Raw genomic sequence first — 24,665 nt, forward strand, 5'->3', positions numbered from 1 at the left:
TTGAACTCAACGTACAAGTCTCCTCTGCGACGGAGGATCCGGCGCAAGAGAAGAGAGCACAACGAATTTTTGAGAAATGGCAAGGAACGTACTCTGCTGAACGTTCCATAGCAAAAGCATACATATGTCGAGCAAGGCAACCATCCGTTGCAACATAGTAACACGGTCACAGACTGAGACCGACACAGCGAAACTGCTGTGAGCACGCACATGCACCTCCAGCAGCAAACGAGAACGGCTAGCCCTTATGCCACTATGTATGCCACTACGTATGCCGGCCGCCAGCTGAACAATATCCCTAACTTCACTAGCAGTAATAACTGACGGTAAAAATTATTCTTTCCCTTAACCTGAAGCTACGGCACGACGAGCACCAACCGTGAATCTGACAGTCTCTACTGATTGGCATGCTTGCATTTCCAACCATGTTCAGATCTGCTTGACGACCGTCACTTCTTGGCCCAGCCCCAGCCAGGATTTCTTGTCCCCAGTCGCCTGCTTGGACGCGTCGGCGCCAACAGGGCTCCTGGCTTGGTATGGCGCCTTTGCAGTTATCCTGGGATTATATTCAGGAGGAGCATAGAAGGAAAAAATGTCATGATCCTGATTAAACTTGATTGGTAATTCCGGGTGCAACTATTTTTTTTGTAGCCCTGAAAATTGTAAAAGCGTGGAACTCAGTTACCTGCCCTTTCTCTTCTCGAGAAACCTGTGGAGCGAATTCCTCCTGGCAATCGGCATGTCTGTTAGCAAAACCCAAAACACTTCTGTCACCGACAAGGTTTCATGAAAAATATATACAGGAATTCTTCTTTCCAACGCTCCATGTACCAGGGGTGGGCCCCACGTGTATTCATGGGTATTCAGTTGAATACCCAAAATTTTTGGCAAAAAAATTTATACATATAGTATATGCTATGTATATGTATCATAAAATGAAAAAAAATACAATCTAGAATAGGCTTTTCAGCTCTATTTCGCAACTTGGGCTCAATTAGCCCACTGTCCAACCTTCTGAGCCGGCCCATACTCCTCCCACTCCCACCTCCCCTCAGGCCTCAGCCCAAGCCGCCCCCAAGCTTCCTCCACCTCCAATCCTCCATTGTCCATTCGCTGGTAACCCTAGGAGCTATTGTCCATTCGCTGGTAACCCTAGGAGCCCCCGACCCCAGCGGCGGCCGGCGGTGGCGTGGGCGCGCGGCAACGACGGCCGGCACTGGCAGGGGCAGCGCCACAGCGGCTGCAGCCTAGCGCGCAACGAGCGCGGGCACGGGCAGGGGCGCAGGGCAGGAGGCAGGGCGGCCAGCGCCGGCGGCCGAGCAGGCTGCGGGGGCCAGCACCGGCGGCAGCGCGGAGCGCCCAGCGGCGGCGCTTGGCGAGGAGCGCCCTGCACCCAGCAGCAGCAGGCTGCAGGCGGCGGCGGGCCGGCGGCGCTTGCCTGGTCGGACAGAGGCAGGAGCAGCACTGCAGCACCAGCACATGTTCTGATTTGTGAGTGATGATTACCATTTACTTGTTAATTTGTGATAATTGTAGAGCAATGTAGTGATACGATTGACTGCAATTTTTAGGTTCAAACATGAAGAGAAAGAAGGGTAGTAGTGCTGTTACTGATCTGCTTTCTTTCTTGCAAAAGAGTGCCCCAAGAAAAAACAAACCGAGCCAGAGATTGTTACTCCATCTACTAATGGTGAAAACTTGATTAAGCTTGCTAAGTTCTATCCTCGTGATTTTACATTTGAAGAAATGAACCAACTTCCTTTTCAATTGAATCGATATATCAATGAAATGAGGAATGATGACAACTTCTAAAATTTGAGAAGTCTAGCAGAGTTATCTATGATGCTAGTTAAAGAAGAAAAGATTTCTCAATATGATATTGTTTACAAACTTCTCAAATTGGTGCTACTTCTCCCTGTTGCAACTGCTGGTGTTGAGAGAATCTTTTCTATAATGAACTTTGTCAAAAACAAGCTACGAAGCAAGATGGGGCAGAAATTTTTGAATGGTTGCTCGGTCACATTCATTGGAAAGGAATTCTTCTTCCAAGCTAAGGATGAGGACATCATCTCTTATTTTCAGGCCATTTAGGATCGAAAAGTTAAACTGTAGGCTGAAATTTGTAAGCTTTCTTATCATTTGTTGTTTTATCTTTTATTTATTTTACATGTTTATCGAACAATTTTAAGTTATGCTATGATAATGCTATGATTTTGGTACTTAATTATGTGATATATATATATATATATATATATATATATTAGATTGCCAAAAAAAATTCGCTCTTCGAAAATTTCAATTACCCAAATCTCAAATCCTGGGCCCGCCCGTGCCAAGTAATATCGCTGTGCCATGGCTGAGCTGCGAGAGGAGGAAGAGTTACCAGAGAGGCTGCTCCGTGAAGCCTGTGGCGCCACCGTGGCGCCGGCCCTGTCGCCGCCAGCGTCCACGATCTGCAGCAAGTCCTTGACCTTGGCGGGCGGGAACTTGTCAAAGAGGACCACTTTTCCTCCGTAGAAGATGGTCAGCTGCTGCGGCTCGTCCTCCCCGGCTGCTGCTGCCGCCGCCTCCCTCCTAATAATCAAAAGGTTGATACCAAAATCATCAGCAAATTCCCAATGTCTTTGACAAAAACAGGCCAAAACTGCTCTCTTTTTTTAAGCTGAGCGCTCTGCGTACTGCGTTGCTGGGAGGACGACGTACTTGACATGATTACGCCCTGCCTTTTCTTTCAGTTGAAGGAAACGGTTGAGCTTTCATCACGAGTTTACTAGCTAGTGTACGGACAGATATGGATTTTATTTATTTACCTTGGATTTTCGGCGGTCTTTTGATCGTGCCCTTCCGCCTCCTCGGGCGGCGTGGCCTTCGCCGCGTCGTTTGGCCCCTCGGCCGCCGGCGCGTCGAGCGCGGACAGCAAGTTCATGGTGGTCGGCGGCCGGAAAGCTGCCGCTGCGGGCGGCGGCGGCGCCATGCCGAGGCCACCGAGGCCCTGCAGGCCGCCGCCCTTCTTGTCCTTGAGGTACTGGCTCAGCAGGCCGCACGTGACGGCGAAGCTGGACTTCTCCCTCGCCGGCGCGCGCCCGACCATGGCGGCGGCGGCCCGCTCTTCCTGCTTCTCCGCCGCCATTCCTCAGCTAGCTCACCGGAAACAGAAACAGCAGGCGAACGGAAGGCGTCGTCCAAGCTCAAGCTCAACTCAACGCAGTGGCGGCGGCGGCCCTCCGACAAGGTGCTCTCGTGCTGTACCTTTCCTCCTCTCCCCTCGCGAATGGGCGAGTGGCCTTTGCCCTTTAGGGCGTGTTTGGTGTCCTGCACGGGGCTGAGCCAGGCTCACCGCATGCAGGGTCCATCAGTTTGGTTGCCTGCTCTACCCTCCGAGCCAGGCTGTGCGCATGCAGAAGAGCCCTCGCGGCCAGGCTCCAGCGGAACGCCAGAAACGGCCGTATCCACGGAGCCAGGCTCGCGCCGTGCATGATTAGCACAAGTAATGACGTCGTTGGTACATAATTAGTGAATATTAAGTGATTTTAAAACAAATTAAGACTATATGCGGTAAATTAATTTTTTTTATGATATAACATTATAACTAATCAACATTTTAATATTTATTTTGATATATTTTTATTACATGGTTTACACTCGTTCCGGTAACTAAACGGCGTCCCTTCCGAACCAGACTGCCTGCCTGCAACCGACCAAACAAAAGAGCATGCATGCACTCAGCCTGGCTGGGGTGAGCCAGGCCCGCGGATACAGACCAGACCAGGCTAGACATATGCTAGCAACCAAACAGGTCCTTAATAGCGCGTGCCAAGGAAAAGGGCAAGTGGGGGCGTGGCGGCGTGGGGCGCACGGGCCCGACGCCCGGTCGGGCCCGGGGCGCGGAGGCGAGGCGGCTCCCGCGTAGTCGCGTGGCATGAAACACGTGACGGGGCCGGCCGGTGGTGGTCCTCGGGGAATGGGAATGGGAATGCGGGAGAGCGACGGGTCGGGTCGGGGGGCAGAGCGCGCTGGCGGTGGCGACGTGACCGGACGGGGAGGGGACGCGTCCCTCTCCCTCCAGTAACCGTGACGGCTCCCGTCGGGCGGAAAGGCGTGGCGTGGTGGCTGATTTTTGGGCGGGCGGGGGTGGATTTGACCGCGGCGCCGGCGGGTAGGATGGGATCATGGAACGTGCATGTGCCCCTCCCAGTGGCGGAGCTACACGTCGTCAAAAGAGGGCCATTGCCCGCTAGATCAAAATAAAATCACATAGGTATATACATAGATATACGCAGAATTGAAGCTTTCAACGCCTATCTTGTATACACCCAATCACCCAGACTGGCAGCCATGCTAGAAATTGCAGACGGCACGCAGCGCCGAGGTGACTGACGCATCGCCGCTCATGCCTTGTCGCCTCGTCATCCCCCGCCCCCCGGTCTACGGCCTCCATCGTCTGCCGGTCGCCGGCGTCTGCAGCCGGTTGGGAGATGAATCGGACTATGACTGCCGCAACCCATCAATCTCAATCAGTTTGTGGTTGATCCAATCCCTAGCGCTACCTACCAAGAACATACTTCTTCCTCCTTGGTTCTTTGTCAGGGAAAAATAACCCCCCTCCTCCTTGGTTCTTTGTCAGGGAAAAATAGCCCCCCTGATTCATTTCTAGCTCCGCCACTGCGCCCCCTCCCACACAGAGGCGCCGGTCCCGAGCCCAGGGGCGAAAGGAAAGGACGACGCGACGGGTACGGGGCGGACGACCGGCAGAGGGAGACGTTACGTGACGCGCGCGACCTGCGGGCTGCGGTGCACCGCGCGTTGTTTGGATGGTAATCGTCACGCTGGGTACGTTGCAGCGAAAGCTACCTCTTGTTCGGCGCGTTTCTTTCTTTCTCCGGATCGCGGAGAGATCGAGTCTGGTAGATCTCAGACCGTGCATGAGCGGTTAAGTTGAGCTGCGGTACCGTACACACGCGGGCAGGGCCGTCATCTAGTCACGCGTGCCAGCTTGAGAACGGCCACCTACGTTGATCAGTTCGTGCGGCACTAGCTATCCCCTACTCCCTGTATTTTAAATTATCAATTATTTAATTTTTTATTTTAAATTTGATCACTCGTTTTATTCAACAAAAATTATACTAAATGTCATAAAATTTTTAAAAATAACTTAAATTTAGTAATGTTTGTATAAATTTTTTGAATAAAACGGGCAATCAAATTTAAAATAAAAAAATTAAACAGACTATAATTTAAAACGGATGTAGCAGTAGCGCAACCGCCGGCGCTGCTGTTTGCTGCGGATGCTGCTCACGCTTATCACCTGGGTGGCGCTGGGATGGGACCGGACGCCGGGCGCGGGCGATCCGATCGACACGCCCGGGACCGTAGCGTCGCCGGCCCAATCGCGGAGTCGAAGCGCGCCGTGCGCCTCGCCTCGGCTCCGACGTGCCACCACATCTGTCGGCGGCGTCACACAACACATGACCCGCGAGGCGGCGACGGCTCTCCCGTCGGCGGCGACGGCTCTCGCTCGCCGCGCCAGCCAGGCCTCGCCCCGAGGTCCGCGGATGGTGTAGGGGCAGCCCTTCCTTTTCCTTTCGGAGCCGGACAGCCGGTAGAGCAGCAGTACCAGTACGGCCGGTCTCGGGCACGGGCTGTGGCGTCGTCCAGACGTGAGATCGACGTCTTCCAGTGAAGGCGTCACGCGATTTATACCCGGCTCGGCGCTCTCGGGGATAGAGATATACTCCTAGTAGACACGAGGCTCCCAAGATTTGTGGCACGATTCCCGTGTGAGCGCGCGGGTGCCGGCCGGCTGGGGTAAAAGCCTGTCCAATCGGCTCTGGTGCGGTGTTCATCAAAGTTCGTCAACTCCCTGCCCTAGGCCTTGTGGTTTCTTTTTCGTGTGATGCAGCAAGATGCCAAAACCGGAGCGGATTTCGTGCCCCCCGGCGCCGTTCCGCCGGTTATATGGACGAACGGGATGACGTTGAGATCAGCAATTACGAGGTAGGGGTCGCGTACAGCTCTCACGTACAGCTGCTGTATTTGCAAACAGTACCTGCAGTATTGGCACTGGTGGTATTTGGAGTACTATAAAATACTAATAAATTGGCCCATGCTGACGCTACGGGTTAAAAAAAATAAACATATTTAAGTGCAGCATCACATAATTGCACTCAGAAAAAATGCATACAGGGCTGTGATAAGACCAGAAGCCCGAGCAAATAACTTGAATCTATTCTCTTGCAAATCCATCTATACAATTGCACAAATTGAATGTGTTGGCCACAATTCCACAAATCCATCACATAGTTTTTTCCGGAAATAAGAACTGATAAAATAAAAATTTTCAACAGAGAATCCAATGACTACAGTCAGAGCAAGAGCCATGTATTGGCAAGAGTTGGTTGCATTATCAGATATGCACACCATACTGACTAATTAACATCCATTGTCATCAATCATGACAAACATTATAGCGCTTCCTTTTTTTTTGAAAACTGTAAACATAGACAAACAAAAAGTATAGTTTGCGTAGACCTCAGGATTGTGACTCTCATGCTATATTTACCAGTTTAGCCGAGCAGAGCACACACGTGGAAAAAAAATCAATTTGCATGAAAAATGAAAAAGAACAAATAAGACCAATCCTACCGTACTTAATGCACCACTCGACTTAATGCAATAGATGTTAGTTAAAGCAATAGATGTTAGTTAAAGCAATACTCGACTTAATGCACCAGGAGTTTTACATGGATTCATTCTGATGACAGCTTGAAGTGTTAACATCTGTGTTAGGCATATATGTCACAGCTTTTTATAAATTATTTCCCTCTTTATGATTCTTTTCTCTTACAATGACATACACACACAAAATAGAATTCAACATCAGGAGCCCGTCACAATGCATCCCTGGTACTAACCTTGAGCAAGCAACCTGGTAGCAGACTCAGCACATCTCCGCAACTGTGTTTGGCACAAATTTGCCATGGCAGTGGACTTAGCGAGGGCGATGATAATGCCATCATCTTGCAACTCTGGGGCCTCCGTAGCACAAGCATAGCGTGGAATGATCCCATCCACCTACACAATATTAATGTCAACAGCTTCAGCATCACCTCCTACACCGTTCCTGCTTTAATGGAATTATCAATTGAAACCTGAAGATGCGGTCAATAATCTTTGTCATGCACCAAGAGTAAACCAATTTTACCTTCCCATGAAGCTTTCATCAACAAAAAAAATGCCCAGAACTTAAATGCTGGATGCAGACAACATATTATATTATTAAGAACACCATGAGTAGTAACCATACCTTTGCAGTAAGCACTCTATGAAATCATGGTACAAATTCCCTTTCAATTTGGTACAGTTCCTCTACAGCAATGGATAAGAAAGAGGTCTTCATGCAGTGCGTGTTGCTCTCGGCTTGGGCATCTCCATACTGTCAAATATATAGTTGAGATGCTAATTACTTATACAATGTAGAGTTTCAGTTCTACTTATACCATCTCCTGAAAGGATCATCATCAGCACGTCTGCAACATGGCCTGAAAGCACCACAAACATCTGCACACTTGTAAGAAAAGTTTCAAAAATAAAAAAAAATAAATCTGAAATTTTGCCTCAAAAGAAGCTTACATGCTAAATCATTTTCCTTCTTGTCTGCATAACACTGATCAATTAATCAGGAAGAAGTATTTGCACATATTGAAGTAACTGAATGCACATATACAGCTTTATTTTATCCAGAATTTATTCTATTTCTAGAAGTATTATTTTCATGTGTCATGGAGGAACATTGGATACAACCAAGACACCTCTTACCTGATTTTATATTTTTAACCCATGTCCTGAACAATAACCCTGAATACATGAACAATTTAGCCTTTCTAGGCATGCAAGATAGTCCGTTACAATAGATTGGCTATTTCATCAGGTGGCTTGCCAAAATAAAGGTATGTCACTTTGGTATACAACTATCGATTAAGCATATACTACCGCCGAATCTGCTACAGTTTTGATTCAACATGAAAACCAATGCAATTATTTACAAAAGAAATAATGTAAAAGGCTTGACAAACATCAACCATATAATGAAATAGACCTCAGACCCACTTAAAAAAATGCGAAAGTTATTTCATTGATAAAGAGTTAGTCCATAATTCTGCAAAAAGAGGTGAGATAAATTGAAAGCCAAAAAAATCCACCGTAGTTGTGATTCCAGATATTTTTATTTGCTTCGCCAGTTGACATTCATGAGCCATCCTGCTTGTGGCATCATAGAAAAGGGAATGGACATTATCTATCTACCTGTATAGATCATTGCATAGACTGGTTGCAAAGTGTGTGCAATATCAGCAGAGTCAAGCAACATAATGAAATCACTTTGAAATATTCATGCATTTCTGAATGATTAAACCATCAGTCTAATTAGAAGACAACTCATGTGCTGCTTACCTGCACAAAATTCAAACAATTAAAGGCTGCAGTTACAATGAATAAATCGATAGAACTGAGGCACTGAAAAAAAAATTAAATTTAGACCCAAGCAGGATATGATCCAATAGTCAAGTCAGTCACACTTGGACTCAGTGGAGTCCAGCACCAAAAAACACATCATTTGTTCAGTGGAGTCAAGCATAACATGGCATGTTAGAAATCATGCCACGTAGAAACATGATTCTCAGGGCAATGACAATTAAAGTGAGTCAAAAGCAGGCAATGTAAAAGATGATTTAGCATACACAACAGCACAAGCCTTCATGTATGTCAGCTGCTAGAAGCAAGCAATAGCAGACCATTGTTATTGATAGAACATTTCACTAAACAACTTGCCAACTATATCCAGTATTAATCGACCAAATCTAAAATACATCAAACTGTTGCATAGTTGTACAAAATTGTGAAATATCACTACTATATTAAAGCCACAACCTGCAGACCAATTATGCACATAATTTGCAACCTTGGTGGTAACCTATCACTTTCTGAACCCCAATAACAAGCAGCAATCGTAGGGCAGTAGTAGTAAAGGGGGATTGGGGGATTAAGTTTTGTGAACTTGAGACCAACATTGGTGCCATGGATTGACGGGGTCCCCATAGTCCAGCCGTAGCTTCCATGGCCTAAACCCTAGATCAGGACCTCAATTTGAGGAAATCAGAGAGAGGGAGAGAGACATGCCTGACCTAGCGCCCACGCACGAGATTCTCATCCCAGTAGCGGCAGCACGGAGGGATAATATCGGTGGGCGGCGACAGCGGGGGAGAGAGAGAGAGAGAGAGAGAGAGAGAGAGAGAGAGAGATGGGATGGACGGACGGGTGATTACTTTTGAGGAGGAAGGCCTGCTCGGGCCCCTCCGTGTCGAGGTTCTCGGTCGGCCAGTGGCTCATCGGCAGCCGGAACTCCTCGAGGTCGTCCTCGCCATCCTGATCCACTTGGTGCCCGCCGCCGCCGCCCTGCCCCTCCTGGGCCGCCTTCCAACGCTGCTTGGCCTGGATCTAGGAGCTACGCGCACGAAAACCTCCCGCCCTGGTAGCCACGCGCGCGAGGATCCCATGCTGGAGGAGCCTGTCGGCGGCATCGCACGCACAGCGGTGGCGGAGTAGACGAGAGAGAGGGAGGAGAGGGAAGGAGAGGGTCAGAGTCACGGGTGGAGCGGAGACGCTGCGCCAGGTCAACGCGGCCTGGCTGCCGCCACGGGTCCCGGCGGCGGGGGCCGGAGCCCGAAGCGCCCTGCGCGCGTCCGGCGGCAGCGGCCGGAGCCCGCAGGCCCCTGCGCGCGTCCCGGCGGCGGCGGCCGGAGCCCACAGGGCGGGGCGGCGGCGCAGGGCACGTTCGCGGGAGGCGAGGCGCGCGTCACTCGAGGCGGCGGCGCAGGGCGGGTTCGGCGGGAGGCGAGGCCAACCCTAGGGGTTCGAGCGAGGCGCGCGGGAAGGAAAGGGCACCCGTGATTTTTAGAACAGGGAAGGGAAGGAAAATCGATTTGTTGGAGTCGCTGGGTTTCGAACCTTGCCCGCGAGAGGGGCTGTGCGCGGGGTGGAGCGCGGGGTGGAGGTGGGATCGGGGGATCCGCGTTGAAGCGCGGCGAATCCATATAACATGAGCCGTCGGATCGGGTTGAAGTTTTGCCAGGAGTATTTTGAGCCATCGATTTCAATGAAGTGGAAAAGTTGGGGACAAATTTTTTGGTGAACTACTTCCTGGCTCTCTCAGCGGAGGGCATTTTTGTGGGTGGTCCTAGCTAAATTCATTCGGTGCCTTATGGGGTAGAAGAAAGCATAGGACGGTTCACATCTTCATCGGAGAAAATCTTGCACAATGAAAAGATATTTTTACGGACCACTCACCTTCAGCATTCACAGATACAGTACACAGATTAAAAAAAATGGAAAGAGCATAAGGCGGGCAAATGTGCATCATGGCACAACTTTGTGGAATCCGGTGTACACAAATCTTTTTGAGTGCCTCTCATCTGGGTACAGATACAATATCTACTCATACACGCACACTCACTCCACACACGCACGCCAAACACACACCAATCGTGTACAAATAGACCTAAACCGCTTCCTTTTTGAGATCACCGGAATCCACCGACTCCGTAGACGACGAGCAATCCATTTGTGGTTCCACGCGTGAGAGACATGAATACTAGGGAGTAACTGTTCATATGAACAGTGCCCCCTCGGTGAGACACCCAGGTCCGATCCCAGGGATTGAACTCGGGCGGGTAGCGCTCCCACCTGAGCGAGCTACCAATCGGGCTAGTGCCTATTCTCCCCGGTGTACACAAATCTATGTGATCCTGTGATAATAATTTAGAGAATCTTTATTAGGTGTAAAATAAAAAGGGATGAGCAACTTGTTTTTTGGAGTTCTCCAAAACTAAAAAAATGTGCACCTTTATTGTTTACCCTAATTTATTTGTGTTAATTATTCCGGCGCTGTTTTTGTGCAAATTTGCATCATAAAAATTCTAACATTTTTTATGATGCAAATTATAACGTGCATCAACTCAACTGAAACAAAAAAAAAGCTCTTCCCCACGTGCCCTCGCGATACAGATGCACCAGCACAATGCAAGCAAACGAACCAGGCATCCTACAACTAACATACTCCAATCTACTAGTACATCACATCAAACATTAGGTCCACAACATATGTGTATCAGCTTGTACGAGCTGAAGATTCACTTATAAATCAAAGATTGGACATTGCTTTTTTGTTTCAGTTGAGTTGACGCACGTCTTTGAGTGCATCTATGTGTGCCTGGTCAGTTGCCCCTTGCATATGTGCGTGTGCTGGTGCATCTTACTGCTGACATATTGCGATGGTTTACCATGGTGCGCGGAAAAAGAAACTGGAAATGCGCATGTATGATGCTATATTCAAAAGTTGTTCGATTGCATCACCAACGTGCTGGTGCATCTTACAGTTTCCACACCAACGTGCATGGAAAAAGTGATGTGTCATTACACATCTACAGTTGTTCAATTACATTAAGAAGCACTAGTTAATTGGATGCAACCAGATAGCAACAATGCATATTGCATTTAACTTAATTTGGCTCTGGTTCATTGCTCACTTGCACCTTGCTGGAATCGAGCATTGCACTTAAATCTGCGCATCATCACCCACAACTCGCCACCTGCAGCAATCGGATCTGGCCTCTCCTTTTCAGAAGACGATGGATCTGTCTGGCCCAAGCTCATCCACCCTGTCCATTACTTATTAGATCAATCAATAAAGGAAGAGAGAAGAATAGGAGAAGAATAAAAAAAAGAGACTAGAAAAAAAAGGATACGCATGTTTCAGAACATCTCAAATGAAAGAGGATATGGGTTAACATGTTCCTACGAACCTCCATTGATTCGACCGCTTGAATCCAATTTGGATTAGCCGCACTTGGCGAGCAGATCATCCAATCAGCGGAATCGGAACCATCGCCGGCGGCAGGGTCGGCATCAGAGGCCGCGCCGTCGGAATCGGCCCATGCGGGCAGCGCCGAGCGGGCGTAGTGGTCGCACGCCACGCCGGCGGCTCGCTGCGGGCCGCGCCGAGCGGGCGAGGAGGCTGTTGCAGGAGCTGTTGCTGTCGACGCCGCCCGGCCCGGCGGGCTGCATCAAGGTCGGGCCGGAAACGGACTTGCGCCGCGGCTTCGAGCGCCACGGCGCGGACGTCGTCAAGCTCGGCGGTGACCGGGCGGCGGAATTAGAGGACGAGGCCCGGGAAGTTGAGTCCGGCCTCGCGGCCGCGCAGGTGAAGCGCGGCGACGTCATGCGCCACCGCGGGCAACTTCGGGGGCCACAGCTCAACAGGCGCGGCGGCGAGCCCATCGGCGCCGGAGAAGGGGGGCGAGATGGGGGCGGTGGGGACCGGTACTCGGGGCAAACAGGAATTCCGGGGAGATGAGTGATGAACGCAAACAGGTACAGTGGCGGGCCCTTGTCTAGATATTTCGCGGAGCGGCCGCTCGGAAGCCCGGTCCTTCTTTTGATTTTTAAATCATATATTGTGGGCCTGTAGCTCTGTATTTTGGAACCCAGCTCAGCGTATACTAAAAAAAATACCTACTAAACCAACAGCCCTTTCGCGCATCTCGATGACCGACTGCTGCAAGCGGCAACCACCATCGACCGTCCGTATACCTGGCGGAACGGTGCCGGGCGGCTCATTTTAATTTCCGTGCCACAAGCCAATTCACAGGCGGGAGCATCAGTCAAACATCACATGCACGTTGATCCATCCAGACAGGTGAAAGTAACCCTAAACGTACTCCATGTTCTGTTCCCAAGAACACGGTGCAGTGGTACAGAGAACTCACATGTTCCATGAGGCTGTGAGGGCGACAAAAAGACATTCGGGATACCTACCATCCCTTCTGGCTGTGACCGGTAGCTGGTGCTGATTTGTTGTGAAAGAAAAGTACTGCTGGCTGGCTAATAGCTGATGGTTTGGTGTGTGAGAAAAACACTGTTGACTAAGAAAATAAGATTCCTGATAAGATTCTATTTTATAATGATTAATATCTAGATGTATTCCTTCTACCCCTTTCGTTTTTTTAATAGATTTAGTAACTTAGCGCCGGTTAAGTAATTATTCTCTATCATTATTTCATTTAGGTGATAGAAATGAAGATCATAAGCAAATACTATCTTCCATCATCCAAACAACAATTGCACGTAGGCCAAAGTTGATACTATATCCATGCATGGACCAATATGGTAATTAGGAGATAGTATAAGGCGTTTTGAAGCAACTAATTAAATCGTTTGGTCTTTTATACTTATTCTAAATCCATCATAATCACTCTTAGTCTTGCATATCTTGGCGGCTGAATATTATTCTCAAGTTTACAATCGCCCCCAACAAACTGAGTACGGAATATTATCACTCCACTAGATTTAAAGTCGTGTGTAATTTCTCTTGTTTCTTTCACTAGTGGAGGTGCCGCAGGCAGGCACGTGTTTTAAAAACCTAATAAATAAAAATCTATATTATGAGAATATAACATAAACCACAATTTATATTTATACTAACAATATATAATTAGAAAAACAATAACCAAGTAGCCAATAATTTAATAACTAAAATGATCCACTTAAAAAAAAAGACCCATACGCCAATTATTTATACTCAACAATTTATGACATAATTACAATAATTAAGTTTTTATAGTTGTTCCATTCTGATAAACATGGATCCTCTGTCTAATCAGGGTGCTCATGTGATTATGGCAACTATCCCACATACTCCCTCTGTTCCAAAAAGAATATAAGTCAAACAATCTTTAAGTTTGACCAAATTCAAGCATGGATGATATCCTGTGATTCACCCTTGCAGATAAAATTAGAAAATGACGTGGCCTAAAGAATTTGGAGCTGCATTAATAGAAGGCACAAACAAATAAATGTAAATTTAGTTGCAACAAAAAATAAAAGAATACGTATATCATTACCAACTTGCAAGCATACAATTTTAATCATGTCCAAAGCCTTGAACTACCACAATCATGGCTACAACAAATTTAGTTTTTAAACTTTTCTGCAGAAACAAGTTCAAGTTAACTAACCCACACGGAAAAGAGGTTGGACGAGCATTGGAAAGGGCTATCACAATGATTACAATTAAACTGGACACCAAGTTGAATAACACGTCAAGCTGAAACAACAAACTGAAATCATAAGTGGAACTGCATGGCCTTCTGGTACACCAGGAACTGTTTCAGCAAATGCAAACTTCTTCTGTCCATTTAGTACATGAGCCAAACTAAACCTGAAAATAATACCAGAATAAGTTTGGTGAGACATCTTGGATAAAACAGTAAGTAAATTCCATGATAGAACCTTAAAAAAAACCAAGAATTGCTAGTAGAATAGGCATATCAATTACTACAATTATAGAGAACAAATCATTTGCTCAGTCAAATTGGACCAATATTATACAACTCTCTTCAGTTCTGACGTGGGCAAAACCATCTTAGGGACAGAGCAGTAACACAGAATCATCTCAAGGCAGACATGCTCTCCTCGTATCCCAAATTGAAGAAAGATAAAAGAAGAAAAATTAGGATACACATAGCAAGATGAGCTACATTAGAATATATAGAATCATTGAAGTGAGGTGTCAGATCCTTTTAAATTGGCAAAAAATGAGAGAATCATTGATATGTTATTTTCACCTCGATTCAACGGTCTGCCTCAGATTGGGAGCACCGGCTGACCCAAGCTTTTGTTGCTCATGCAGCAAGTCCTCCCGGATGCTGACTGCGCCGCCACAATTTGATCTAATCGCATAGACCAACATGGAAAGAAGGATGCCATTCAGACGATGATCCAGAAACACTAAAAATAGGGGAAAGATTACAGCAAAACATGAGGGAATTTCAAGAATCCAATCGGAGTGATAGCTTACCAGACATAATATTGTGATGCAGGGAAACTCATTACCAGACATCGGGGTGATAGCTTACCAGACATCATACTGGAAGGCAAACTATACAAAAGGCTTTATCTGGTACTCATTAACATTTGATGGCAGATTTCTAACAAAAGCAGTCTTAATCGGAGAGTACATAGAATAGAAATTACAGTCAAAAGTGCAAACAAAAGATAGCTATATTTTCATTGAGTAAAAAATATTTTCCTTCATATCTCATCAGCATTCACAATCACAAGAGACTCATCAGTCCAATTTATCACAGGATCTGCAAAAAATACCGCTAAGCATAAAATCTGTTATGGAACCAATACAGATTACATGCCTCATCTGTTTTTTGATACTTTGAGGAGGAACGAAAACAAACAAGACAAATGTCAGAAGAAAGCATGGGCTTGAAGAACACCTCCAAGATGATACATATTTTTACCTTTTGCGCACATCTCACTCATGGTGGATGGCTGTGGCTATGGGGCAGCACAGAGTGACGGTCATCTGCAGGAGTATATATCCTTTGTCCGCTGGGCTGGAGCCACCACCACGTCCTCCTCCTGATCCTTTACTCATGGGCAGCCGTGATTTTGCTCTCCACTGAAGATCAAATTTGCTCTTGACTGAAGATCAAAACAAACAACACACCTTGATCTAGATTACATATGTAGGTAAATCATACCTCCTGTCGTCAGTGTGACAGTTCATCCCCACCAAAATAGCTAACCTATGCAAATGTTGACATGCTAGCTTCAGAACACATTCTTAATATCAGATAATAATGCAAACGAAACAGAGCTGACAGACCAAGACATAAATATTGATTTCTTCAAATGCAAAGCATTGGATGACATAAGGTATTCATAAAGATGGTCGCCATAAAAAAGATAGTAACTTACTTCACTGTAAGAAAAGTAGCGATATATTCAAAACGTCTAAGAAATCATAAGATGATCTAGTTTGCTGAAAGGCCCTAGCTTTCACATTGTTTCGGTACAACATTGCTATAAGCTGGTCTACTACAGGGGAACATTTTAATATAATATTTGATCAGTCATTTGGAAGCCATATGGCAGATGCCATGCTGCTTTGCTGCAAGAGTAAATTATGCGCACGACATGGCAATTGGCATGCTATGTTTTCTGAAACACCATGGCTACCATTTTTCCAAAATAGCAAAGGTGAAAACACTATGCAGGAGTAATGTAAGATGAAGTGAACAGTGAAACTGTAAAAATGTTTGGGAATGAGCTATAAAGCCATAATAAACACATAATGCTTCGGAATAGACAGTGAGTAATAAGCAAGACATGAAAGTATGTAATACAACACGTTTCCATCAATTTTCTAGGCCTCAATGCAAGTTGGCTTTTCATATTTTATTTATTTTTTGTTGAAAATGATATATCACAACAAAAATGTTTAACCACTTTGTTTCAATTGGAATTGAAATAATTTATAGGGGACTATTTTAATATTTTCGTGCACTATTCTATCCTAGTTTATCCAGGAGTGGAGGGCTGGACAAGATGTTCCATAGAATCTGGGTAGTAAAGGATATAAGCATATCATCTATACTACTTAAAGCTTTCCTAGTCAATCCTAATCAAGCATGATTGGCACATCGCAAAAATCACATGATGTACTCAGCATTCACATTTATTAAAGTTGTCTAAAGCAATTCAAGAGAACTACAACTTTATTTTTCATCTAAATAAAGCTTGGAGGACGTACACAATTTGAATCTCTAATGAATAATGCGGCACGACAGATTGATATAAACTAACCTCAAGGTTACCGGATAATGGTGATGCGTCATGCATGCAAGTGACTATACAGCCACCTACGTGATGTGTTGCAACTTTATGATGCTACCAATCTCGATGGCGTCGCCTTGCTTAGACGATGAATCAGGAGCAAGCCTTATGATCTGCATTTAATATGTCCAACACTTTTGAGCTAACATGCTTAAATGGCAATTACATTGTATCAAACGGTAACTGCTGTTTTGTCATACCAAATACAATTAAATTGGCAGCTGAGGAGAATACAGGAATACATATCAGATTTGCAATAGTAATGTTGTTTTCTGCATATGTTTACTTATTTCATTAAAGAAGTACTTGACATTATATTTTCAAAGAGATCATATATTCTTGCTAATTGACATGAATTAGCTCACTTCTGAAAACTAAAGGACAATTTGCAACCTGAATTCAAACAAACTGATCGGTGTGCTCAACCTGAACAAATAGTGCACTGAAATAATTTAATTCAATCGTTCCTTCAGAAATCTAAACAACGGTTAATTCAATACCCTTTGAGTCGCAGACCTTTTCATATATTTCCATTAAGAGTAAACACCTGTCCACTTTGTGTGCGGATGAGAGGGAGGCGCACCCAGTTGGAGTCGTCTCCTTCAGGAGTGCAGCTGGTGCTTCATCTTCTCGTGCATCAGCTTGATCACACTCCCGTAGGTCACCTGCAAGCGCCCGCACTGATCCAGATCACAATCACACCCAAACCCACACAACAAAAAAGCCGAACCTCTCATGCAGATCTTAAGATCCGGGACGCGCACCTCGCCGCCCTCCACCTCCATAGGAGCTGTTGTGTCCTTGTCGCTGTCGCCGAAGCCAGCGCTGACCAGGAGGGCCACGGCGAGCACGAGCAGTGATGCAGCCATCGTGACGGCGAGCGCGCGGCGGGGCCTCGGTGGCGAGGAGGAGAAGGTGCCGGCCTTGCCTTTTCTCTTTGCAGCCGTGGCAGGGGTCGGCGTTGCCGTGGCCGCGGGCAGCAGGGGCGGAGAAGGAGGAGGTTGCGAGACTGAAGCGCACGGGGCGGAGGAGGAGGCAGGGGCGCACGCCGGCGGAGGAACCGTTGGCCACTGAAGGTGTCGTTGAGGGTGGAACCACGTTGAGGACTTGAGGGTGGAACCACTTAAGGTGTCGTTGAGGGTGCCCGTAAGCGTGTCCGTCGGCGTTGAGGGCGGGCCCGCGGCCGGCGCGAGGGCGAGGGAGAGGAGGTGAGCCGGCGGCCGGGCGGCGGCGGCGGCCAGGAATGTGGGTGAGAGAGAGGCGCAAGGGCGAGGGAGAGGAGGTGCTGCTGCGGCGGCGGCCGGGTGCAAGGGCGCGGTGGTCGAATGGATGGCGAGGGAAAGGGTGATGCGCAGAAGGAAAGAGTGGATGTGATTGAGGCCGTGTTTAGTTTTCTTAAAGTTCCAAAAAAATTCCAGCACTACAGTAATTTTAAACATTTAATCACTAATTAAAAGTCTTAAGTGTGGATAACTGACAAAACTCATTCCATAACCCCCGGTGTAATTTCGAGACGAAACTTTTAAGCCTAATTAGGCTATGATTGGACAACGTCGTGCTACAGTAAATAATCTCTAATGATGAATTAATTAGGCTCGTTAGATTCGTCTCGCGATTTAGAACTCATCCGTGTAAAAAGTTTTATAAATAGATTTCATTTAGTACTTCTAAATGCCAAGATTCTGTTTCCAAAATTTTTGGAAAATGAAACTAAACAGGGCCTGCGTAAATTGAGCAGCCTTGATTTGTGCGTGGGTACGCGCGGGCGGGTAGCATCTCGCGTGGTGACAAAAAAAATTTATTTTAGGCGTAATCATTCTCCTTGCCTCCATTTTTTGGGTCTGCCTAGGAGCTGTCAAACAAATGGTCTTACATGTGAGCCTTGAAGAAGTGTTTTGTGAGTGGATGGATGGGTTAATCTAGATGAAAAATATTCTTAATTCTTTTAATCTTTATAGTATAGATTCTTAATAGGATCAGAGTTTGCTACAGAATTGTGAGCAATTTATTATGGCTGCAAATCTACTTCTCGAGCAAAGCTCGATTTCGAAATTGAACACGGCAAAAGAGCATAGCATAAAGGGACGGGATTTCTAAATACCACTCGAGTAAAAATCTTATACGTGCGTCAATCGAATCTATGCGCAAGCTAGGTTTTTAGGCGGAGGATGTCACGGTGACGCGTTTTTTTATTTTTTTATTTTTCAAAAAAAAATACAGAAATATATTTTTGGTTTTAGATTTTACAGTTCTATACCCCTACCGCTCGGCAAGGGGGCGGTAGGGACCTATATGTAAATAAATATAATTTTTTTTGTGCAGAGGTCCTTGGCGGGAGCCTGCCGCCGCCGGCAGGGGGCCCGCCGCCCGGCAGGGGGCGGCAGGCTCCCGCCCCAAATATAAAACTCCGCACCTTCCCTCGCGCCCTCATTTTCTGCCCACGAGATCCAGAGAGGGGAGAGGGAGAGAGGAGGGGTGAGGGAGGTAATTCCACCGGTGAAGCCCTGCCGGTTTTAGATTGTGATGTAAATTGTGACGGAACGCCTGTACCTTTAATTGCAATACTTATATGTTTGCTATGTTTGATTGCAATGATTATATTTATGATACAATACCACATAAGATACAATGAACGAAATATAAATAGAACATTAAACAAAATACCACATAACATATTACATTAAAGGTTTCATTCGTTACAACCAAATTCGAGACAAATACGCACAGCCAACTAATTATATAAGACATCTAGACATAGTATATACATAATATACTTAGTTTCGTACACACAAATACATTGCAAGCTTTTACGTGCACAACTAGATGCGGCGAATTCTTGTAGATGGAGCCGATCCATCCGTCGGATTCCCAGAAGGTCCAGTCTCGGCAGTAGCAGTGGGTACTGAAAGCTGTTGGCACTTCTTGTAAGTGTGACCGTCCGCTCCACACAAGTTGCAACGTTTTTTCTTCTTTCCAGCCTCGGACTCGTCCATTCCGTTCCGGATACGACATGTCTACCGTCGGCCTATGCCCCTAGCTGCATCAGGGATGAGCATTGGATGGGGATTTTTTTTTGAGTGAATGAGTCTAGAATACCGATGCTGCATATCTCATGACACCAAGTCTGTGTTGCGGCTTCTTTTGTGAAATATTGCGAAATACGCAGCATCTAACCTAGATACAGAACAAGCCGCGATGACATGGGAGCATGGTAAGTGATGCACCTTTGGCTTCTGACATCGGCAGAACACCCTCCCGTCAATGGTTATCAAGACTTCTTGAATTACCCTTTGTCTGCGGACACCATGTCCGGTCATGTCCCTGCATGATACCTCAAATCTTTGCTACTTTGTGCCCATCAATATGACTGAGTGAAATCGAGCATTTTCAATTTTTTTCTCCATGTACTCATTGACCCTTCTGCAAAAATGCACTCCTGGATCATTAAGTAAGGAAGAGGCTGATGCGTATCGCTCCCTAAAATACTTAATACATCCATACATGATGAACTCAACAATGCCAACAAGAGAAAATCCATGAACACGACACATTACCATATTGTAACATTCAGCATGGTTGGTCGTCTCGATCTCATAATGTCTCCCATCTGTGTCATACAGAAGTGACCACTTCTCTTTAGGCGCACCATCAATCCACTGTGAAAATGGCTTAGCATGTCCAACTAATGAATTTGTAGAACGTCTCCTGCTGGATGATGAGGCCTGGCTCTTAAGCAATTCGGTGCTCATATCATCAATTATACCCCACAAAGCATCGAACTTCCTCTGCTGATTCTGAGTGCACAATCGCTTGAACAAATTCATCAGATCCTTATTCTTGAACCGCTCATAAAAATTAGCAGCCATATGTCTCACACACCACCTACTGACAACATCTGGCCATATAGGAGGTGAAAATGGACTACCTTCTTGTAGCTGTCTTATAGCTGCAAGGAGACCTGCATGTCTATCACTGATAAGACAAACATTAGGCATTCCAACAACAACGTGATTCTTCAGACGTTCAAGAAACCAGTACCAGCTTTCTGTATTCTCATTCTCAACAAAGGCAGAGGTGATGGGAACTATCTGCTTGTTGCAATAAATTCCGATTGCTGTCAATATTGTTCCCTTATATTTCCCTGTCAGGAAAGAGCCGTCAATACACAGAACAGGAAGGCAGTAAATGAATGCCCTCACACATGCTCCAATGCAGAAGAAAGCTCGCAGCAGAATGCTTGGCCCCCCTGACAAGCTCGGTACATTGTATGTATCAAAAGCACTTCCAGGATTTCTGTGCACAATTGCTTCAAGCATACGAGGTAGGTTGTCATATGATGCTTCATAAGTGCCAAATCTCATCTCAAATACTTTTTGTTTAGCCCGCCAAGCCTTTGCATAGCTGATCATATATTGAAAATTATGTTCAATGTCCCTAATTATCAATGCCGGCTCGTAATCCATTTTGTCAAAAATCACCCCATACATCTTCTTAGCCACGAAAGTTGATGTGATATTACGATGATGTCCCACAACACCTGTCAATCTACAAGTATGTGGTGTAACAATTGAACATTCCCAGTGTGTTTTGAACTTTCCCGTGTATGCATGCACTCGCCATGTACAGTCTCTATCTGCACACCTCACCTCGTATTCTTTGCTGCTAGACTTCAGTACTTTGAATTCTTTCCACAGAGATACAGCCCAGAGCTTCACAGCATCCTTCACATCCTCAATGGTACGATACTTTGCCCCTTGTACAACCTCATTCACTCTGTATTCAAACTCCGAACTCTTAATATCTTGTACCACTGGATTCCCAAAACCCTTTTCACGTCACTCACCTAGCACTGGGAAGCGCTCATCGTCCTCATCGTCCGATGAGTCCCCACATTGCTCCATTATTCGCACATCCTGGTCTTCTTTCTCAATTTCCTCCACAATTCCAGGTATCCGCTCGCCTTCATCTGCCAAACCTTGTGGTTCTGGTTCTGGTTCTGGAGCTTGCATGTTCTCTTCTTCTTTATCATCTTCCATCTCTTCATTGCAGTCAGATGTTGTGTGTGTTGACCCTTCACCTAAATCACCGGTCTTCTGGTGAATCTGAATTACCATTGCGAGAGGCCACCCACTTTCAAGAGCTGCGTGCATGTAATGTTGCCATTCTTCCGTACTACTTATATGCGTCAACTCCCAGAAATCCCCATTAGTTTTCCAGGAAGTCAAGGTATGAACCGTAAGCAAATGGGTCTTTGGATTCACATTGAACATCATGTGAAGACATTTCCGTATGGACTCAAAACTCCTCTCTAGGGGTTTATCTAGACTGCACTGTCTTCTTTACAATGCTGATAGATTTACTCCATAGGAATCATGAGTAATTCTATAGAAGTCACCGTAATGAACTTGAAACGCCACTTTGCTCGACATATCTGGCCATCCAAAGACTTCATTTTAATTAATCTAATATCCAGAAATGTGCTATGGCTTCAATTATAACCACTAATCCGAACTCTAAGTGCGTACAATAATAAAAAATACTAATCATAAAATTAAACATACAAAAATTTTGGAATGACAAAGTTGAGAAATATTGGTTACTTGCGGTTCGGATCCAAAATCCGGCAGGGCTTCGCCGGTGGAATTACCTCCCTCACCCCTCCTCTGTCCCTCTCTGGATCTCGTGGGCAGAAAATGAGGGCGCGAGGGAAGGGGCGGAGTTTTATATTTGGGGCGGGAGCCTGCCGCCCCCCTGCCGGGCGGCGGCGGCAGGGGGCCTGCCGCCCGGCAGGAGGGCGGCTGGCTCCCGCCAAAGACCTCTGCGCAAAAAAAATATATTTATTTACATATAGGTCCCTACCGCCCCTTTGCCGGGCGGTAGGCCCCCTTGCCGGGCAGTAGGGGTATAGAACTGTAAAATCTGAAACCAAAAATATATTTCTACAATTTTTTTTTTTGAAAAATATAAAAATAAAAAAGACGCTCACGGTGACGGGAAGACCGGCCCAGTTAGCTGCCTGCTACTATAAGCCTTTTCATCACCTCTACTCCACATGACATAGGAATTCTCCATATGACATTTAGTTTAGGAATTCCGTATATGTACAATTCTGTTAGCTTGTTCTACTGTAAAATGCTTGTATATGATGTAACATAATCTCTAATATATTTTTAATTTAATTTATTGTATTACATCTATGGTGTTTTTTCTAATCAAATTATTAGAAGAATTGTATTGTTTTGTATATTCAAGGTATGTGTGAGGTGAAACGCATTACCCAATGTTGCATGAATTTCTTCTAGTGTTAATATCAAATTAAAGGGTACAATGTCTTTGCATCATATCAAATCAATCTTGTGTTTTTGTGATATTAATATTTTTTTGTAATATGTCTTTCCAATGGGCCTGTTTCTTCTTTCGATTTTAGCTGATATGGGGATTTGCTTTTTTACTTGGATGAATATGTTGCTTGCTTTAGTCAAGTTTAATATTAAAGTTATCTGTGCTATGGTGTTGTTTATTTTGATCAAATCAAATTAATGAAAGAATTTGTAATGTTTTGTAAACCCACTATATTCTTTAAAAATATAATTAAATACACCTACTAACATACACATGTACACCCACCTATATAAATACACTCACATAACCTCTAAGAGACTGAGCCAAAATATATTGAGATTGATGAGTCACCATAGGCACCTTGCTATCAAAGGAGACATCACCTGTCACCGAAAGTAGTAGATTTGTTAGTCTTGGAATGAATTTTGAGAAATACGAGCATACATGCTGAGTCGAGAACTCGATCCAGGTGGGTATATGCCATCATAAGAAACCTTGCTAGCCGAATTGCGCACAAATAGAAAGTCTAAGATATGGTTTAATATTGGAAATTCCTATTTTGTCTATTTTTTCAATTGGGTCATGTTCATGTCATGGTATTCTGTAATCTTTTAATAAGGAACCCTTTTGATTTGTAATTGACGAGTCTGTTCTATACTCTCTCCATACTCAAAATAATTGACGTTTAGGACAACGACACGATCTCCAAAACACAATTTTGACTTCTTATTTCTCTAAAAAATTTTATCAAAAAGTGATATATGTATACTTTCATAAAAGTATTTTTCAAGACAAATCTATTCATATATTTTTTATATTTTCAAACTCAACAACTTGAGAGTTATTCATAATTTATATTATCAAGGTTTGACTCAAATCTTGTCACGTCAATTATTTTAAGTATGGAGGGAGTATGCTTCAGTGCGGTGTTTCTTTCAAGTGCTTTGTAGACCAATTTCAATCAATTCCCACCGGAAAGACCAGTTAGCAAAACTGAGTGATTTTTAACTTACCATCACTCGATTTTTGGCAACTGTCAGCGCTATGTGGCCTTATTGTATTGGCTCTAAAAATCGAGTGACGCGGAGTAGGAGCAATGTGCACAACATAAGAAAATTGGGAGCTCTCTGCACTAGCCCATATAGAAACTGAAAGCCGAGTATGTAACTGACGGCCCAATTAAGGTGCAAAGCAGCCTCAGGATCCCTTCAGATGGGTCTATTCCAAGTATAAGGGCCGTCTATAAGGACTTTCCAAATGGATGGGCTCGAAGCCACCCACGCTGTGATGGCCGTCTAAATCTTTAATCCATTCGTCGAGCATTTGGCATGGTTTTCAAGAGCTTCGTATGATTTTATTTTTATTTTCTTTGGCTCATGTAAATGGCGAGGCAAATTTGGCACGATTGTATTCCTACTCCAGAGTAACTCGTGATTGCCCAAAAAAAAAAAATTCACTCGTCGGGACAACGGTGGCGGATCTTCCCGTGGGAACGCCAGTGCAGGAGAGGAGGGTGGCATCGTGCAGTGTGCGCCTTGGCCATCTCGCAAGTCAACCCGCAAAGAGACGCGAAATTTGCGGTT

At 45.5% G+C, this 24,665-nt stretch overlaps 1 protein-coding gene, 2 long non-coding RNA genes and 1 pseudogene across 10 annotated transcripts; 1 reads left to right on the plus strand and 3 right to left on the minus strand.

Moving 5' to 3' along the window:
• LOC120679796 (protein TIFY 10c-like) lies at window positions 1–3,474 on the minus strand. 5 transcript variants are annotated; one of them, XM_039961487.1, is made up of 4 exons: window positions 2,811–3,461; window positions 2,384–2,574; window positions 686–727; window positions 1–556 (listed from the first exon to the last, which is right to left on the minus strand). In XM_039961487.1, exons 1-4 carry the CDS (start codon window positions 3,128–3,130, stop codon window positions 552–554), a joined length of 558 nt encoding a protein of 185 aa, XP_039817421.1. In that variant the 5' UTR covers window positions 3,131–3,461; the 3' UTR covers window positions 1–551. The 5 variants fall into 5 exon arrangements, with proteins under 5 accessions (XP_039817421.1, XP_039817413.1, XP_039817405.1 ...); XM_039961479.1 differs by having other exon boundaries at window positions 686–743; window positions 2,384–2,571; window positions 2,811–3,453; XM_039961471.1 differs by having other exon boundaries at window positions 686–743; window positions 2,811–3,446.
• LOC120679826 lies at window positions 1,112–2,219 on the plus strand. The gene is made up of 2 exons (XR_005677332.1): window positions 1,112–1,491; window positions 1,572–2,219. It is a non-coding gene; the product is annotated as an uncharacterized LOC120679826 (long non-coding RNA).
• A 3,224-nt stretch (window positions 3,475–6,698) lies between the features above and the next one.
• Window positions 6,699–9,779, minus strand: LOC120679834. 4 transcript variants are annotated; one of them, XR_005677339.1, is made up of 4 exons: window positions 8,926–9,779; window positions 7,630–8,870; window positions 7,304–7,557; window positions 6,699–7,071 (listed from the first exon to the last, which is right to left on the minus strand). It is a non-coding gene; the product is annotated as an uncharacterized LOC120679834 (long non-coding RNA). The 4 variants fall into 4 exon arrangements; XR_005677343.1 differs by having other exon boundaries at window positions 7,304–7,432; window positions 7,497–8,870; XR_005677337.1 differs by having other exon boundaries at window positions 7,304–7,538; window positions 8,926–9,778.
• A 4,150-nt stretch (window positions 9,780–13,929) lies between these two features.
• Window positions 13,930–18,191, minus strand: LOC120679844 (annotated as a pseudogene).
• Between the last annotated feature and the right edge of the window lie 6,474 nt (window positions 18,192–24,665).

Source organism: Panicum virgatum, chromosome 2K, assembly GCF_016808335.1.
Source record: "Panicum virgatum strain AP13 chromosome 2K, P.virgatum_v5, whole genome shotgun sequence".
NCBI lineage: Eukaryota > Viridiplantae > Streptophyta > Magnoliopsida > Poales > Poaceae > Panicum > Panicum virgatum.

Bases quoted from the DNA above. Each gene is read 5' to 3' on its own strand.
- LOC120679796 (XM_039961456.1), bottom strand. From the start codon at position 3,130: ATGGCGGCGGAGAAGCAGGAAGAGCGGGCCGCCGCCGCCATGGTCGGG. The intron at 2,575-2,810 runs GTAAATAAATAA...TTTGATTATTAG, and splicing joins AAGACCGCCGAAAATCCAAG to GAGGGAGGCGGCGGCAGCAG. The intron at 1,465-2,383 runs GTAACTCTTCCT...CTGGTGCTGCAG, and splicing joins TTCACGGAGCAGCCTCTCTG to TGCTGCTCCTGCCTCTGTCC.